Below are 17,008 nucleotides of genomic sequence, written 5' to 3'. Positions count from 1 at the left end.
TAAATGTAAAAAAATATATATATATTTGGCTTCTTTCTAGTGCAGCTGTTTGAAGTTGTAATATGCTATGAGTTATGCTTACCCCAGACGACGAGGTCAGCTGAAGCCTCATCGATGTATGTTTTTTTTTTTTTTTTTTTAACATTTTATAGAATTTTATTTTATTTTTTCATTAAAAAAAACAAAAAAACAAAGTATTTGGCTTCTTTCTAGCGTGTCTGTTTCAAGTTGTAATATGCTATGAGTAGAACTAGTATGGGTTATGCTTACCCCAGATGATGAGGTCAGCCGAAGCCAAAGCCTCATCGATGTTTGTTTGTTTTTTTTTTGTTAATTTTATTTATTTATTTATTTAACCCTCCGGTATCCAGGTGCACTTTTTAGGCACACTTTTCACTTCGTGTTAAAAAACTTCCTATTATTTTTCACAATTTAAATAAGGTTAGAATTCATAAGTTGTTCATTTGTGCATGATATTTAAAATTCTGGCCACCAACTAAAATTTGCTCATTGTAAACAGAAGAAAGTTACAAGACAAGCATATGTCTCCCAGGTGTGCCTAAAATGCACTATTTCTTCCATTATAACCACTGTTTTCGATCTGAAAGCCATTAAGGCATAAATCCTGCTTTTACTGATATCTGGGCTTCATTTGAGAGGGGAGGGTCTAAATGAATTTATTAACGTTGTTAATGTTGCTGTTAATCATTGACATATGCCAGGCTGCAAAAATGAAATAATATGTAATCCAATTTTTATGTAGTATTTTGAAAAAAACAACAAAAAAACATATTTTGTGTTTTTTGCATTAAAAGTGTAGTGACATCATGATGAAAAGAGATCGTTTAAAGGGTTAAAAAAATCTAAAATAGTTATTTGACATGTATGATTAGGGCTGACCTTGATTTACAAAAATAAAATCAAATTAGAGCAGAAAAATAAATCAATATATAATATTTAAAAATTTGATTTATAGGTGTGCATTTTACGCACACTTGGTGACAGATGCTAGTATTTTTGAACATTTGACCTAGTGCCAAAAATAATAATGCAAATTAACTGATGTTGCTGTTAATCATTGACATATGCCAGGATGAAAAAAATCAAATATGTGATCCACTTTTTATGTACTATTTTGAAAAAAATAATTTGTTGTGTTTTTTGCATCCAAAAAATGGTTTGTTTACATTACAAACACAGCATTTAAAGGGTAAAAAAATGTGACAATTATTGAGTATTTGGTATTTTTATTTATGGCTCAAGTTGATCAAATAGAAAAAAGTGTAAAAGAATTAAAAACAAATTGTATGAAAATCTTTTTGACATTATTCCACCAGTGTGCCAAAAAGGCACACTTGGTGCTTAGTAAGGGCCTTGCTGGACAGGATACCGGAGGGTTAAAAACAAAAAACAAAAAAGTATTTGGCTTCATTCTAGCACAGCTGTTTGAAGTTGTACTCTGCTCTGAGTATAACTAATATGGGTTATGCTTACCCCAGACGACGAGGTCAGCCGAAGCCTCGTCGATGCCCCTGGAGTTACTGGCCATGCAGGTGTAGGTACCGGCGTCTGACAGGTGGGAGGGGCTAATTAGCAAGCTGCCCGATTCCAACAGTGTGAACCTGGGCAGCTGGACCGAACCACTGGCCAAGACACGTTCACCTGCGGGGAAATGTGGAAGTGATTGATGGTACGGGATGGAGGACAAGGTAAAAAAAAAAAAAAAAGGTGAAAAGGAAGAGAGAGTGAGCAAGAGAAGATTAGGGTATTGGAAAAGTGTCAGGGAAAACAAACAGCGGGGAAAGTAGCTAAAATAAGGAAGTGAACCTTGTCTGAGAAAAATGCATATTTTTAATCCTTTCTACCGCTTTCTCGTCTAACTTTGACAAGTCCAAATGCAGCAGAATGAAGTGTGGCACGGAGCCTCACGCTGGTTTTGCCTACGCACCTTTCTGCCAGGTGATGGCTGGACGTGGCGCTCCTGAGGTCTCGCAATGGAGAATGACTGACATGCCGTCAATCACAGCGCTGTCAGAGGGACCGGCGGTGATGTTGGGAGCAATACCTGCAAAAGGGAGGAGAAGAAGGGGGTGGGGGTGGGGGGGTCGGTCAGTCATCCATACGCATAGACGCACACATACAAACACAATCAGGTGAGACAGAGGTGATAATGACAGACATAAACAGCTTTCTGCCTAATAAAACAGGCGGCAGCTGAGAGCTTAATAGACTTGACAAAAGGGGGTGGGGGGTGGGGGTGGGGGGGGCGTTGTCAGGTCTCATTCTGTGAGACAGCTCAGAAAAAAAACTGACAAGGCAGCGCCACGTCTGTGCTTCTGCAGCACATTCCCTGATTCAAAAATAGCCAATAATTGCCCGAGCATCCAAGGTGACAAATCTGTCACTGCAAAGAGATATATAGATAGATGGGTGTGGGAGGAAAGACAGAGTGAGGGAGAAAAGAGGATTAGAAACCAGAACAGAGGCACGGATTTAAGAATGAAAAAGAGAGGGGTGGAGGGGGGGAGATGAACGGAATTAAGCAGCAGACGTAGAGATAGCTTTGAAAATATTTCAAGGGGGACGTACTTGTAACAGCTAGGTAGGTATTTGTCTGGATTTCTCCTGCCAGATTTCGGGCGAAGCACTGAAACATCCCCGTGTCGTCTGGGAGGAGGCCGTTGATCTGCAGACTGCCTCCCACCAACACCCTGTACCTGGGGATTTTCACCGGGCTGATGGGGACTGCGTCTTTATACCACACAATGTCAGGCTGCGGAGTTCCTGCACAGTAAACACAAGGGTTTGTTCACATCACTGCTGCCCTTTAACCCTTTATCGGGAAAGTGGCTGTTTTTGGTCATTTACGCACATATTACAAGACAGTGACAGTAACAGTTGCAATAAGGGAATAATCTCAGGTCCAATGTGATCTACAGGGTCTGGAAGGTCCACCTCTGCGTGAACAATGAGTGTACCTGGTTTGTTCGGTCTGACTTCAGTTAAAACATAATTAAAAAATTGACTTCCTATGACATAAATCTCATTAAACTGCACATTTATCAGATTATAACTGATTTTTCTTCTTGGCTTTCATAACATATATATAAGTATTAAGTTACAAAAGACTGAGATTTATGTCAATAAGTCAAATTAACCCTTTATCAGGCAAGTGACTATTTTTGGTCATTTCCGCACACATTACAAGACAGCAGTTGCTTTCCATTGGACATCTGCACAAAACTTTACCAATATTTACTAAATGTCGAAAAAACAGAAGTGTGTAATGTCGGTTTTTCCATTAAATTACAAATGAGATGATTTGTTTATTATCGCAAGAAGAAAGGAGAAGTCATTCCATAAACATGAAGACAAATGTAAATATGGTGTTGATTTACAGATATTTTCTTTATTATTATATATTACCCCTCTATCTCATACTAAATTAAAAAAAAATATTCAGTTTCCTGGTGTGTCCACACATACGGCATGTTTCTTTTAAAACTCTTCTTCGCTTGTTGTGATGTCCGTCAACATCTGTTTTTTTTTTGTTTTTTTTTATTAGTTGCAGAAAAAAAGTCTTTCCATTGCAGTTTTGTGTGATATACCAATTGCACTATGTCTGAAAAACCACTTCTTGCCAGCGCAAAAACCTTTAATTGAAAAACGAGAGTTTGGGCCAAATTGTCGTTTTTTCATTCGGCAAATTTTTATGCGCAATTTGAGGGTCAATGAAAAAGCGACTAGTGACAGCACCAGTTACAGTGAGTCAACAATCTCAGGTTCAATGTGGTCTACAGGGTCTGGAAGGTCCACCTCTGCATGAACAGTGAGTGGACCTGCTTTGTTAGGTACCATGAAGTAATGGTACTAATGTAAGGAATGATGTTCAAAGGGAGAATGTGGCTGTGGACATGGGTCTGGATCAGCACTAATGTTGGTCTAATGTCTAAAATACAGGTTCTTTTCACCATACATGTGTTTTTCTTGTATTTTGTTTTTTTTTTTTTTTTTTTTAATTTATTTTTTGCCACTTATGGGTAAGGAGCCAAACATGTTAACTTCACTGATCTTGATTTTCCACATAACAAAAAAAAAAAAAAAAAAAAAAGAAAAGAAAAATTTCACAAAAGTAATAAAGTCTTGTTATGTCTCCCAATAAGACACTAAAGTTGAAATTTTGAATTTCAGAGTATTTCTATGACTGAACTAAAATAAATAAATAAATAAATAAACTATTTTGTGGAAACCACTGCTCCAATGTTATCTTGTAATGTTGCAATCTTGTATTTTTTATATATACACTTCTTGGACATATATGATGAAATTTTCAGGAAATTTTGATACTGGCAAAAGGAACAAACACTTTCCTCTCTAATCCATCAAACGCAGCAATATTTACAAAACAATGCTTTAGGTTTGTTTTTTTAATTCTGTTGTTACATCTGCCAAGGAGGTTATATTTTTTATCTGGGTTTGTTTGTTTGTTTGTTTGTCTGTTAGCAAGATAACTCAAAAATTTATGGAAGGATTTTAAGGAAATGTTCTGGAAATGTTGATACTGACACAAGGAACAAATGATTAAATTTTGGTGGTGATGGGGGGTGCTTTTCTAGTTTTTGGGGGGTTTTTTGTTTATGTTTTTCCTCCGTTTGTTTTCTTTTATCCCTGCTTTCCTCTCTAATCCATCAAATGCAGCAATATTTACAAAACAATGCTTTAGGTTTGGTTCTTTAATTCTGTTATTACATCTGCCAAGGAGGTTATGTTTTCATCGGTGTTTGTTTTTGTTTGTTACCTCCGCCAAGGAGGTTATGTTTTTGCCAGGGTTTGTTTGTTTGTTTGTCTGTCTGTTTGTTTGTTTGTCTGTCTGTTAGTGTGCAACATAACTCAAAAAGTTATGGACAGATTTGGATGAAATTTTCAGGGTTTGTTGGAAATGGGATAAGGAAGAAATGATTAAATTTTGCTGGTGATCTGGGGTGAGGGGGCCCACGGGGGGGGGCACTGATCAGCCTTGGCGGAGGTCTGCGCTCTCCGAGTGCTTCTAGTTTTTGTTTGTTTTTGTTTGTTTGTTTGTTTGTTTGCCTGTTAGCACGATAAGTCAAAAAGTAATGGACAGATTTTGATGACATTTTCAGGAAATGTTGATACTGGCCCAAGGAACAAATGAAAATTTTTTAGTGGGGATCGGGAGGGGAACGGGGGGGGGACAGAATTTTTGTTTGTTTGTCTGTTTGTTTGTTTTTTTTTTGTTTGTTTGTCTGTCTGTTAGCAAGATAACTCAAAAAGTTATGGAAGGATTTTTAGGAAATGTTGATACTGGCACAAGGAACAAATGATTACATTTTGGTATTGATCGGGGGGGGGGTTTGTTTGTTTATTTGTTTGTTTGTTACCAAGATAACTCAAAAAACTATAGACGGATTTTGATGAAATTTTCAGGAAATGTCGATACTGGCACAAGAAACGAATGATGAAATTTTGGTGGTGACTGGGGGGGATTTTTTTGTTTCTTTGTCTGTTTCTTTGTTTGTTTGTATGTTTGTTTGTTTGTCTGTTGGTCTCTTAGCATGATAACTCAAAAAGTTACGGACGGTTTTGGATGAAATTTTCAGGAAATATTGATACTGGCAAAAGAAACAAACTATTAACAAGAAAAGCACTCGGAAAGCGCAGGTTCTTTAATTCTGTTATTATCTCTGCGAAGGAGGTTATGTTGTCATCGGGGTTTGTTTGTCTGTTTGTTAGCAAGATAACTCAAAAAGTTATGGACGGATTTGGATGAAATTGTCAGGAAACTTTGATATTGGTACAAGGAATATATGATTAAATTTTGGTGGTGATGGGGGGGGGTTGGCGTTGATCTGCCTTGGTGGAGGTCTGTGCTCTACGAGTACTTTCCGAGTTCAAAACGTGGCTCAAAACGGTTGGGAAACACTGTCCTATAGGGTTAATTTGTTTAATTTTATTGACACTTTCTTGTTGTTTCACAAATCAAATAGCACACACACACACACACACACACACACACGTGTCGCTAACCTCGTGCCTGACAGGGGATGTCCACCACCTTTTCCATCTCTGCGCTGATGTGACTCGGCGGCTCTTTTACAAAAAGAGGATATTCTGTTCAAAGAAGAAAAATCAAACACATGAAACGTCGCTCCATTTAAAGCTTCAAAAACCGACTCACACTCCGTCTAGGCTTTTTATCTTGACCCCTATTTGCTGAACTAGAATGCACCACTCTAGATAAAAAACATCAGCTCAATTACTGGAATACGAAATGGTTCGAAATTTTCTCTTGACATGGGAGTCAGCACTCTGATGCAATATTTGGATAATTTGGGTTCAGATGCTCAGAGCGGGGTGAAGAAGTACGATGATGACGACTTATTTACCCAGAACGTGCAGGAAGGCGCCGGCGGTGACTGACGGTACGCTGCTGCTGCGGAGCGACGCCTCACATTCGTAGTAGCCGCTATCGCTGACAGCGGGCAAACTGATCACCAACCTCCGGCCAAAATCGCGAATCCCAGTATTGACCACTACCCCGTCTTTCCTCCAAGTGATACTCATTTTGACGAGGGGTCTGCGGAAGAAAAAGATAAAAAAAGATGAAAAAAAAAAAGAGCAAAGGATAGAGGATGTGGGTTTTAATACAGATTCCTATTCTGTTTCAAGGTTACACTGCATTGAGAGAAGGATGGGATACATCTGTCATTCTGATTAGGTCTTTGAATTGGAGATAATAGTCAAAATTCAGGACTGGGATTGCGTGAGACGAGGAGAACAGAGTGGAGCCTTGAATCAAAGAGGAGAATGGCGTCGAGGTACAAAATGAGACTTGTACAAAACATTTTTCTATCGTGTTCAAACAAAAGGTTTCCAGTCTCATCTACATCACACAATATCACATGTAAAGGTGAGAACAGGGAGGGGGTGTTTGGGTGAGTGTTGGACGACTTACTCCCAAACTGGAATAAATTAAAGATTACAAGTGACTGTTATTTGTTTTTTATAAAAATGGAATTATGCATTTTTAACCCTATAAAACCTAACGTATCATATTTGATACATGATACATACAGTGTATTTGAAACATGGATGATCCAACAGGGGGAGGAGTTCGTTCACCAGAGGCCTTTCTAGTGACGCTATAAGATTGACATTAACCCTTAGGGGTCCACGGGTCTTGAATTAAATCAAAACAATAAATAAATAAATAAATAATTAGCTTGAATTAAGGAAAAAATGTTGAATTCAGCAAAAAAATCTTCAATTGAGTAAAAAAAATTGAATTAAGCACAAAATCTTGGAATTAAGCAAAAATATTTTTTTTGCTCAAATTAAGGAAAAAATGTTGAATTAAGGAACAAATATTCAATTAAGTAAAAAAAATCTTGAATAAAAAAAAGTTGAATTAAGCAAAAAAAAAATGTTGAATTAAGCAAAAAAAAAAAATCATTGAATTAAGCAAAAAAATGTTGAATTAAGAAAAAAAAAAAGCATGAATTAAGGAAAAAATGTTGAAATTAAGCAAAAAATCTTCAATGAAGTAAAAAAAATCTTGAATTAAGCAAAAAAAAAATGTTGAATTAAGCAAAAAAATTTGACTTAAGCAAAAAAAACTTGAATTAAGTAAAAAAAAATCTTGAATTAAAAAAAAAGTTGAATTAAGCAAAACAAAAATGTTGAATTAAGCAAAACAAATTGTTGAATTAAGCCAAAAAAATTTGAATTAAGCAAAAAAAATTGAATTAAGAAACTAATCTTGAATTAAGCAACAAAAAAATTTTGAACTAAACAAAAAAAACAAAAAACAAAAACAAAAAAACCCCCCAAAAAACCCAAAACAAAACAAAAATAAATATATATATATATATATATATATATATATATATATATATATATATATATATATATATATATATATATATTTATATGATTAAGTAAAAAATCTGCCAATGGAACAAGTGAAAATTACCTTAACAAGATTTCTTGAAATAAGATTTTCAAGATCTATTGTCTAAAAATAATAATAATCTTATATCTCACTATTGATTTTTTTCCAGCAAGCAAAAAGTAATCCATTACTTTTGGCACACATTACTCCCAACACTGGCTTTGGTGACGTGTGCATGTCTCTGACTGCATTAGGATGTGTGTTTTCTGCAGAATCTGTGCCGTTGTTCTTTGTAAAACAAACCAAACCCAGGACCTACTGTACCTTGCATTGGCGACACACTCCATGATGGCTTCGTTTCTTCCCACAGTCACACTGGTGTTCTTGGGGGGGATGATGATTGAGGGGGCGATGGGGTCTGCAGGTCCTCCCACATCTAAAAAAAAAAAAAAACACAGAGATAGTGAAAAAGTGAAAACCCTTTGATACCGTGTGTTTCAGACTCACCTGGTGCAACCTGAGCGTCTGCCAGCTGTGTCACCGCCAGCAGCAGGAAGCCGTCATACTATAACCCCACTATTAACACCCCTGTCTTTACTTTAGATCCTTTTTTCTAGTGCACACAGCATTTCCTGAGCACCGGTGTTAGCCCAGGTGTTAGAAGCCATTATGTAGCATAATTGAGACAAACACAAAAGGCGATTAAATGCAGCACCATCACTCACGGGTTTCACGGAGCCTCTAGCCAACCATCGATTCACTGCCCTCAATCAGTGATCTCTCTCTGAATCTGATCTCATTTTCCCCCCCACCTCTCCGGAGTACTGGGGTACAGGCCCGCGTGCGATTGGACGTGTTTGAGTGATTGCGCCGCCACTGCAGTGTGTTGTTGCATGTTGTGTATTTTGTGCGTGGTATTTGTTGTGGCTCATTTTCTAAGTTAGGTGGAGTGTGTGCAGTTTGGTTCAAGGCCACAGCAGGTTAGGAGGATATCTAATCAACTTCTATGTATTATGATCATTTTTCTGAAGCGTCTGATTGGAAATTACAGCCTTGTAAAGTACATTTTGACTGAAGTTTGTCTGTTTGTTCATCCACATTTTCTACAGTTCTTTTTTTTTTTATTCTTCTGATTTATTATGTACAGTGTGTTCGCTCTTGTATTCCATTTGTATTCTTTTATTTTATTTTTATCCCACCCCCCAAAAGGGAAGGCAAGGGGTATTATTTTCGGTTTGGTTTGTTTATTTGTTTGTTAACACCCTAGCTGCAAAACTATTGGTTGAATTCGTCAGTAGGTCAAAGTTAAAATTTTTAATGATTTTTTTTTTACATCTTTTCTTCCCCCATTCACTTATAATGGGTGAAATTTCAAATGTCTGTAGCAGCAAAACTACTGGTGGAATTCATTCCAAATTTGGTTTATAGATTACTAGTGACACAGAACAGACCTGATTACAATTTGGTAAAAGTAGGTAAAAGTTAATTTTTTTATGAATTTAACCCCCCCCCCCATTTACTTATAATGGGTGAAATTTCAAATGTCTGTAGCAGCAAAACTATTGGTCGAATTCATACCAAATTTGGTTTATAGATTGTCAGTGACCCAGAATAGATGTGATTACATTTTGGGAAAAATAGGTCAAAGTTAAAATTTTTATGAATTTTGAAACCCCCCATTGACTTATAATGGGTGAAGTTTCAAATATCTGTAGCAGCAAAACTGTTGGCTGAATTTGCACCAAATTTGGTTTATAGATTACCAATGACCAAGAATGGACCTCATTACATTTTGGGAAAAGTAAGTCAAAGTTCAAATTTTTTTCTGAATTTTTAGACTCTTTTTTTCCCCATTTACTTATAATGGGCAAAATTTCACATGTCTATAGCAGCAAAACTATGGGTTGAATTTGCACCAAATTGGGTTTATAGATTGCTAGTGACCCATAATAGATGTGACTACATTTTGGGAAAAGTAGGCCAAAGTTCAATTTTTTATGATTTTTTTTTTTGTACATCTTTTTTTCCCCCATTTACTTATAATGGGTGAAATTTCAAATGTCTGTAGCAGCAAAACTATTGGTTGAATTCAAACCAAATTTGGTTCATAGATTGTCAGTGACCCAGAATAGATGCGATTACATTTAGGGAAAAATAGGTCAAAGTTTAAATTTTTATGAATTTTTTTAAACCCCCCCCAATTTACTTACAATGGAAAAAATTTCAAATGTCTGTAGCAGCAAAACAATTGGTTGAATTCAAACCAAATTGGGTTTATAGATTGGCAGAGACCCAGAATAGATGTGATTACATTTTGGTAAAAGTAGGTCAAAGTTCAATGTTTTATGAATTTTTTTTACATCTTTTTTTCCCCCCCATTTACTTATAATTGTTGAAATTTCTAATGTCTATAGTAGCAAAACTACTGGTTGAATTCATACCAATTGGGTTTATACATGGCCAGTGACCCAGAATATATGTGATTACATTTTGGTAAAAGTAGGTCAAAGGTCAAATTTTTTATGAATTTTAAAAATCTTTTTTCCCCCATTTACTTATAATGGGTGAAATTTCACATGTCTATAGTAGCAAAACTATTGGTTGAATTTGCACCAAATTTGGTTTATAGATTGTCAGTGATCCAGAATAGATCTAATTTTCTTTAGGGAAAAGTAGGTCAAAGTTAAATTTTTTATGATTTTTTTTTTTTTTACATCTTTTTTTCTCCCATTTACTTATAATTGATGAAATTTCTAATGTCTGTAGTAGCAAAACTACTGGTTGAATTCGTACCAAATTGGGTTTATACATGCCCAGTGACCCAGAATATATGTGGTTACATTTTGGGAAAAGTGGGTCAAAGTTCAATTTTTATGAATTTTTAAAATCATTTTTCCCCCATTTACTTATAATGGGTGAAATTTCAAATGTCTGTAGCAGCAAAACTATTGGTTGAATTCATACCAAATTTGGTTTATGGATTGTCAGTGACCCAGCATAGATATGATTACATTTTGGGAAAAATAGGTCAAAGTTTAAATTTTTATGAATTTTTAAACCCCTCATTTACTTATAACGGGTGAAATTTCAAATGTCTGTAGCAGCAAAACTGTTGGTTGAATTCAAACCAAATTGGGTTTATAGATTGCTAGTCACCTATTTGGCCCCCTGTTTGACACCACTGGTATACATCAAGATTTTCAAGAAAATAAATACCACACTGATCATGTAGAGGACTTCAAAACTCATGTATCAAATATGATCCGTTTGGTGTTATAGGGTTAATTCCTGCCTACTTATATAAATATATCCATGACATTCTCCAAAGTTCCACCTGCTGAGTGATAATAATTGACATTATTATTACTTAGCATAATGAAGACATTGGAAAAAGAAAAAAAAAAAAACCCTGAACAAACTGAAATTTTAATTAAAAAATGTACGAAAATTTAATGCAATTTTAACAATATTATTCCTCAACTTCTCATTTGTCCGTGTGCATTATGGATCAGATCTACAAAGACACTAAACACTGAGGAACAGGAAGAAAAATGGTTAAAATTGTGCTGAATTTTCTTTAGACATTTCAGGTTGTTCATATTTGTTCAGGTTATTCACAATTTCGTGTTACAGGATAGTTTGTAAATGTAAATATTTTCATAATTTAATGTTATTTTTTGCACTAAAACAAAGAAAAATATTTAAGTTGTTAATTCTAGATTTTTTTGGGCCTAATTCAACATTATTTTTACTTAATTAAAGATTGTTTTTGTCTTAAATCAAGATTTATTTTTTACCTTAATTGAAGATTTTTTTTTTTTTTTTTTTTTTGGCTTAACTCAAGATTTTTTTGCTAATTTTGAGAGATTTTTTTTTTGGCTTAACTGAAGATTTTTTTTTTTTTTACTTAATTGAAGATTTTTTTTTTTTTTTTGCTTAATTGAAGATTTCACTCAATTGAATATTTTTTTTTGCTTAATTCAAGATTTTTTTTTAACTTAATTGAAGATTTTTTTTGGCTTGACTCAAGATTTTTTGCAAATTTTGAGTTTTTTTGGGCTTAATCGAAGATTTTTTTTATTTAATTGAAGATTTTTTTTTTTTTGCTTAATTGAAGATTTTACTAAATTGAAGATTTTTTTTTTTTTTTTTTTCGCTTAATTCAAGATTTTTTCCTTAATTCAAGCAATCCCAGGGGCCGAACTGGACCCTCTGGCAGGCCGCATTTGGCCCCCGGGCCGCATGTTTGACACCCCTGGTATACATCAAGTTTTTCAAGAAAATAAATACCACACTGGTCATGTAGAGGGCTTCAAAACTCATGTATCAAATATGATACGTTTGGTGTTCTAGGATTAATTCCTGCCTACTTATATAAATATATCCATGACATTCTCCAAAGTTCCACCTGCTGAGTGATAATATTCGTCATGACGGCACAGGAATGTTCTGGAGGGAAATTATTGACATTATTATTACTTAGCATAATGAAGACATCGGGGAAAAAAAAAAAAAAAAAACATTAAGCAAGTTTCAATGATTTGTCTTAAAGCCTAAGGGATTTATTAAGAAACGTGAAAATCACTTAGATCTGAAGTTATCGGCTAAAATATACAATTACAGCATTTTCTTCTAATTAATGTGCGAGCTTCTGTGGAAAGTTTGACGGTTATAGGTTTTTATGGTCTGCGATGGTCTGATACAGCAGATTTAATGACGCAAAAGTAGATTCAGAGAAAAGAGGATAAGACGAAGAGAGTGACGGACAAAGAGCGAGAGGAAGAATTCAATAATAAGGAGGAATAACGATTAGCCACCGGCAGCGCAAGTGGTGATTCTGAACCTCATAGAAGTCAATTAGATGAATCATGTATTAATTGAACTGTTGATGCAGTTACACAGAAAATGTAGAAAAATTCGGATTATTCTACTGTGAAAGTTTTGATTTTTTTTTTGGCTTAATTCAAGATTTTTTTTTTACCTAATTGAAGATTTTTTTTTTTTTTTTGGCTTAATTGAAGATTTTTTTTGCTTAACTCAAGATTTTTTGCTAAATTTGAGATTTTTTTTTTTTTTTTTTTGGCTTAATTGAAGATTCTTTTACTTAATTGAAGATTTTTTTGGCTCAATTGAAGATTTTACTCAATTAAAGATTTTTTTTTGCTTAATTCACGATTTTTTTTACTTAATTGAAGATTTTTTGTGCCTTAATTCAAGATTTTTTTTTTTAACTAAATGCAGATGTTTTATAACTTAATTGAAGATTTTTTTTGGCTTAACTCAACATTTTTTGCTAGATTTTAGATTTTTTTTTGGCTTAATTAAAGATTCTTTTACTTAATTGAAGATTTTTTTGGCTCAATTGAAGATTTTACTCAACTGAAGTGTTTTTTTTTTTTTTTTCACGATATTTTTACTTAATTGAAGATTTTTTTTTTTGCTTTAATTCAAGACTTTTTTTAACTAATTGAAGAATTTTTTTTGGCTTGATTCAAGATGCTGTTTAACTTAATTGAAGATTTTTTTTGGCTTAATTGAAGATTTTTTGCTAAATTTGAGATTTTTTCTTTTTAGCTTAATTGAAGATTTTACTAAATTGAATATTTTTTTGGCTTAATTCAAGATTTTTTTTGTCTTAACTCAAGATTTTTTGCTAAATTTGACATTTTTTTTTTTTTTTTTTTGGCTTAATTGAAGATTCTTTTACTTAATTGAAGATTTTTTTGGCTCAATTGAAGATTTTACTCAATTAAAGATTTTTTTTTGCTTAATTCACGATTTTTTTTACTTAATTGAAGATTTTTTGTGCCTTAATTCAAGATTTTTTTTTTAACTAAATGCAGATGTTTTTATAACTTAATTGAAGATTTTTTTTGGCTTAACTCAACATTTTTTGCTAGATTTTAGATTTTTTTTTGGGCTTAATTAAAGATTCTTTTACTTAATTGAAGATTTTTTTGGCTCAATTGAAGATTTTACTCAATTGAAGTGTTTTTTTTTTTTTTCACGATATTTTTACTTAATTGAAGATTTTTTTTTTTGCTTTAATTCAAGATTTTTTTTAACTAATTGAAGAATTTTTTTTGGCTTGATTCAAGATGCTGTTTAACTTAATTGAAGATTTTTTTTGGCTTAATTGAAGATTTTTTGCTAAATTTGAGATTTTTTCTTTTTAGCTTAATTGAAGATTTTACTAAATTGAATATTTTTTTGGCTTAATTCAAGATTTTTTTTGCTTAACTCAAGATTTTTTGCTAAATTTGAGATTTTTTTTTTTTTTGGCTTAATTGAAGATTCTTTTACTTAATTGAAGATTTTTTTGGCTCAATTGAAGATTTTACTCAATTAAAGATTTTTTTTTGCTTAATTCACGATTTTTTTTACTTAATTGAAGATTTTTTGTGCCTTAATTCAAGATTTTTTTTTAACTAAATGCAGATGTTTTTATAACTTAATTGAAGATTTTTTTTTGGCTTAACTCAACATTTTTTCTAGATTTTAGATTTTTTTTTTGGCTTAACTAAAGATTCTTTTACTTAATTGAAGATTTTTTTGGCTCAATTGAAGATTTTACTCAATTGAAGTGTTTTTTTTTTTTTTTTTCACGATATTTTTACTTAATTGAAGATTTTTTTTTTTGTCTTTAATTCAAGATTTTTTTTAACTAATTGAAGAATTTTTTTTGGCTTGATTCAAGATGCTGTTTAACTTAATTGAAGATTTTTTTTGGCTTAATTGAAGATTTTTTGCTAAATTTGAGTTTTTTTCTTTTTAGCTTAATTGAAGATTTTACTAAATTGAATATTTTTTTGGCTTAATTCAAGAATTTTTTTGCTTAACTCAAGATTTTTTGCTAAATTTGAGATTTTTTTTTTTTTTTGGCTTAATTGAAGATTCTTTTACTTAATTGAAGATTTTTTTGGCTCAATTGAAGATTTTACTCAATTAAAGATTTTTTTTTGCTTAATTCACGATTTTTTTTACTTAATTGAAGATTTTTTGTGCCTTAATTCAAGATTTTTTTTTTAACTAAATGCAGATGTTTTTATAACTTAATTGAAGATTTTTTTTGGCTTAACTCAACATTTTTTGCTAGATTTTAGATTTTTCTTTTGGCTTAATTAAAGATTCTTTTACTTAATTGAAGATTTTTTGGCTCAATTGAAGATTTTACTCAATTGAAGTGTTTTTTTTTTTTTTTTTTTTCACGATATTTTTACTTAATTGAAGATTTATTTTTTTTTTTTGCTTTAATTCAAGATTTTTTTTAACTAATTGAAGAATTTTTTTTGGCTTGATTCAAGATGCTGTTTAACTTAATTGAAGATTTTTTTTGGCTTAATTGAAGATTTTTTGCTAAATTTGAGATTTTTTCTTTTTAGCTTAATTGAAGATTTTACTAAATTGAATATTTTTTTGGCTTAATTCAAGATGTTTTTTTTTTTTTTTTACTTAATTGAAGATTTTTTTTTTGTCTTAACTCAAGATTTTTTGCTAAATTTTAGATTTTTTTTTTTTTGGCTTAATTGAAGATTCTTTTGCTTAATTGAAGATTTTTTTGGCTCAATTGAAGATTTTACTCAATTAAAGATTTTTTTTTGCTTAATTCACGATTTTTTTTACTTAATTGAAGATTTTTTGTGCCTTAATTCAAGATTTTTTTTTAAACTAAATGCAGATGTTTTTATAACTTAATTGAAGATTTTTTTTGGCTTAACTCAACATTTTTTGCTAGATTTTAGATTTTTTTTTTGGCTTAATTAAAGATTCTTTTACTTAATTGAATATTTTTTTGGCTCAATTGAAGATTTTACTCAATTGAAGTGTTTTTTTTTTTCTTTTTTCACGATATTTTTACTTAATTGAAGATTTTTTTTTTTTGCTTTAATTCAAGATTTTTTTTAACTAATTGAAGAATTTTTTTTGGCTTGATTCAAGATGCTGTTTAACTTAATTGAAGATTTTTTTGGCTTAATTGAAGATTTTTTGCTAAATTTGAGATTTTTTCTTTTTAGCTTAATTGAAGATTTTACTAAATTGAATATTTTTTTGGCTTAATTCAAGATTTTTTTTTGCTTAACTCAAGATTTTTTGCTAAATTTGAGATTTTTTTTTTTTTTTTTGGCTTAATTGAAGATTCTTTTACTTAATTGATGATTTTTTTGGCTCAATTGAAGATTTTACTCAATTAAAGATTTTTTTTTGCTTAATTCACGATTTTTTTTACTTAATTGAAGATTTTTTGTGCCTTAATTCAAGATTTTTTTTTTTAACTAAATGCAGATGTTTTTGTAACTTAATTGAAGATTTTTTTTGGCTTAACTCAACATTTTTTGCTAGATTTTAGATTTTTTTTTTTGGCTTAATTAAAGAGTCTTTTACTTAATTGAAGATTTTTTTGGCTCAATTGAAGATTTTACTCAATTGAAGTGTTTTTTTTTTTTTCACGATATTTTTACTTAATTGAAGATTTTTTTTTTTGCTTTAATTCAAGATTTTTTTTAACTAATTGAAGAAGTTTTTTTGGCTTGATTCAAGATGCTGTTTAACTTAATTGAAGATTTTTTTTGGCTTAATTGAAGATTTTTTGCTAAATTTGAGATTTTTTCTTTTTAGCTTAATTGAAGATTTTACTAAATTGAATATTTTTTTGGCTTAATTCAAGATTTTTTTTTTTTTTTTTTACTTAATTGAAGATTTTTTTTTTGTCTTAACTCAAGATTTTTTGCTAAATTTTAGATTTTTTTTTTTTTTTTTGGCTTAATTGAAGATTCTTTTACTTAATTTGAAGATTTTTTTGGCTCAATTGAAGATTTTACTCAATTGAAGATTTTTTTTTTTTTTTTTTCTTAATTCATGATTTTTTTTTACATAACTGAAGACTTTTTTTGTCTTAATTTTTTTTTTTTTTTTAAACTAATTGAAGTTTTTTTTGGCTTGATTCAAGATTTATTTTAACTTAATTGAAGATTTTTTTTGGCTTAACTCAAGTTTTTTTTTTTTTTAATTTGAGATTTTTTTTTTTGCTTAATTGAAGATTTTACTAAATTGAAGAGTTTTTTTTGGCTTAATTCAAGATTTTTTCCTTAATTCAAGCTA

General features: G+C 31.6%; 1 protein-coding gene across 1 annotated transcript in view; it reads right to left on the bottom strand.

Annotated features, from left to right (window-relative positions):
• sdk2a (sidekick cell adhesion molecule 2a) overlaps positions 1-17,008 on the bottom strand; it is a 432,880-nt gene that overhangs the window by 128,675 nt on the left and 287,197 nt on the right. Inside the window, 6 exon segments of the mRNA XM_030142001.1 lie at positions 1,495-1,662; positions 1,949-2,065; positions 2,590-2,784; positions 6,046-6,129; positions 6,405-6,595; positions 8,234-8,345. Of these exon segments, the coding sequence (XP_029997861.1) occupies positions 1,495-1,662; positions 1,949-2,065; positions 2,590-2,784; positions 6,046-6,129; positions 6,405-6,595; positions 8,234-8,345 (867 nt within the window).

The sequence above is a fragment of the Sphaeramia orbicularis genome, chromosome 8 (genome assembly GCF_902148855.1).
Source record: "Sphaeramia orbicularis chromosome 8, fSphaOr1.1, whole genome shotgun sequence".
In the NCBI taxonomy this organism is placed as follows: Eukaryota; Metazoa; Chordata; class Actinopteri; order Kurtiformes; family Apogonidae; genus Sphaeramia; species Sphaeramia orbicularis.
This window is presented reverse-complemented; position numbering and strand designations above follow the sequence as displayed.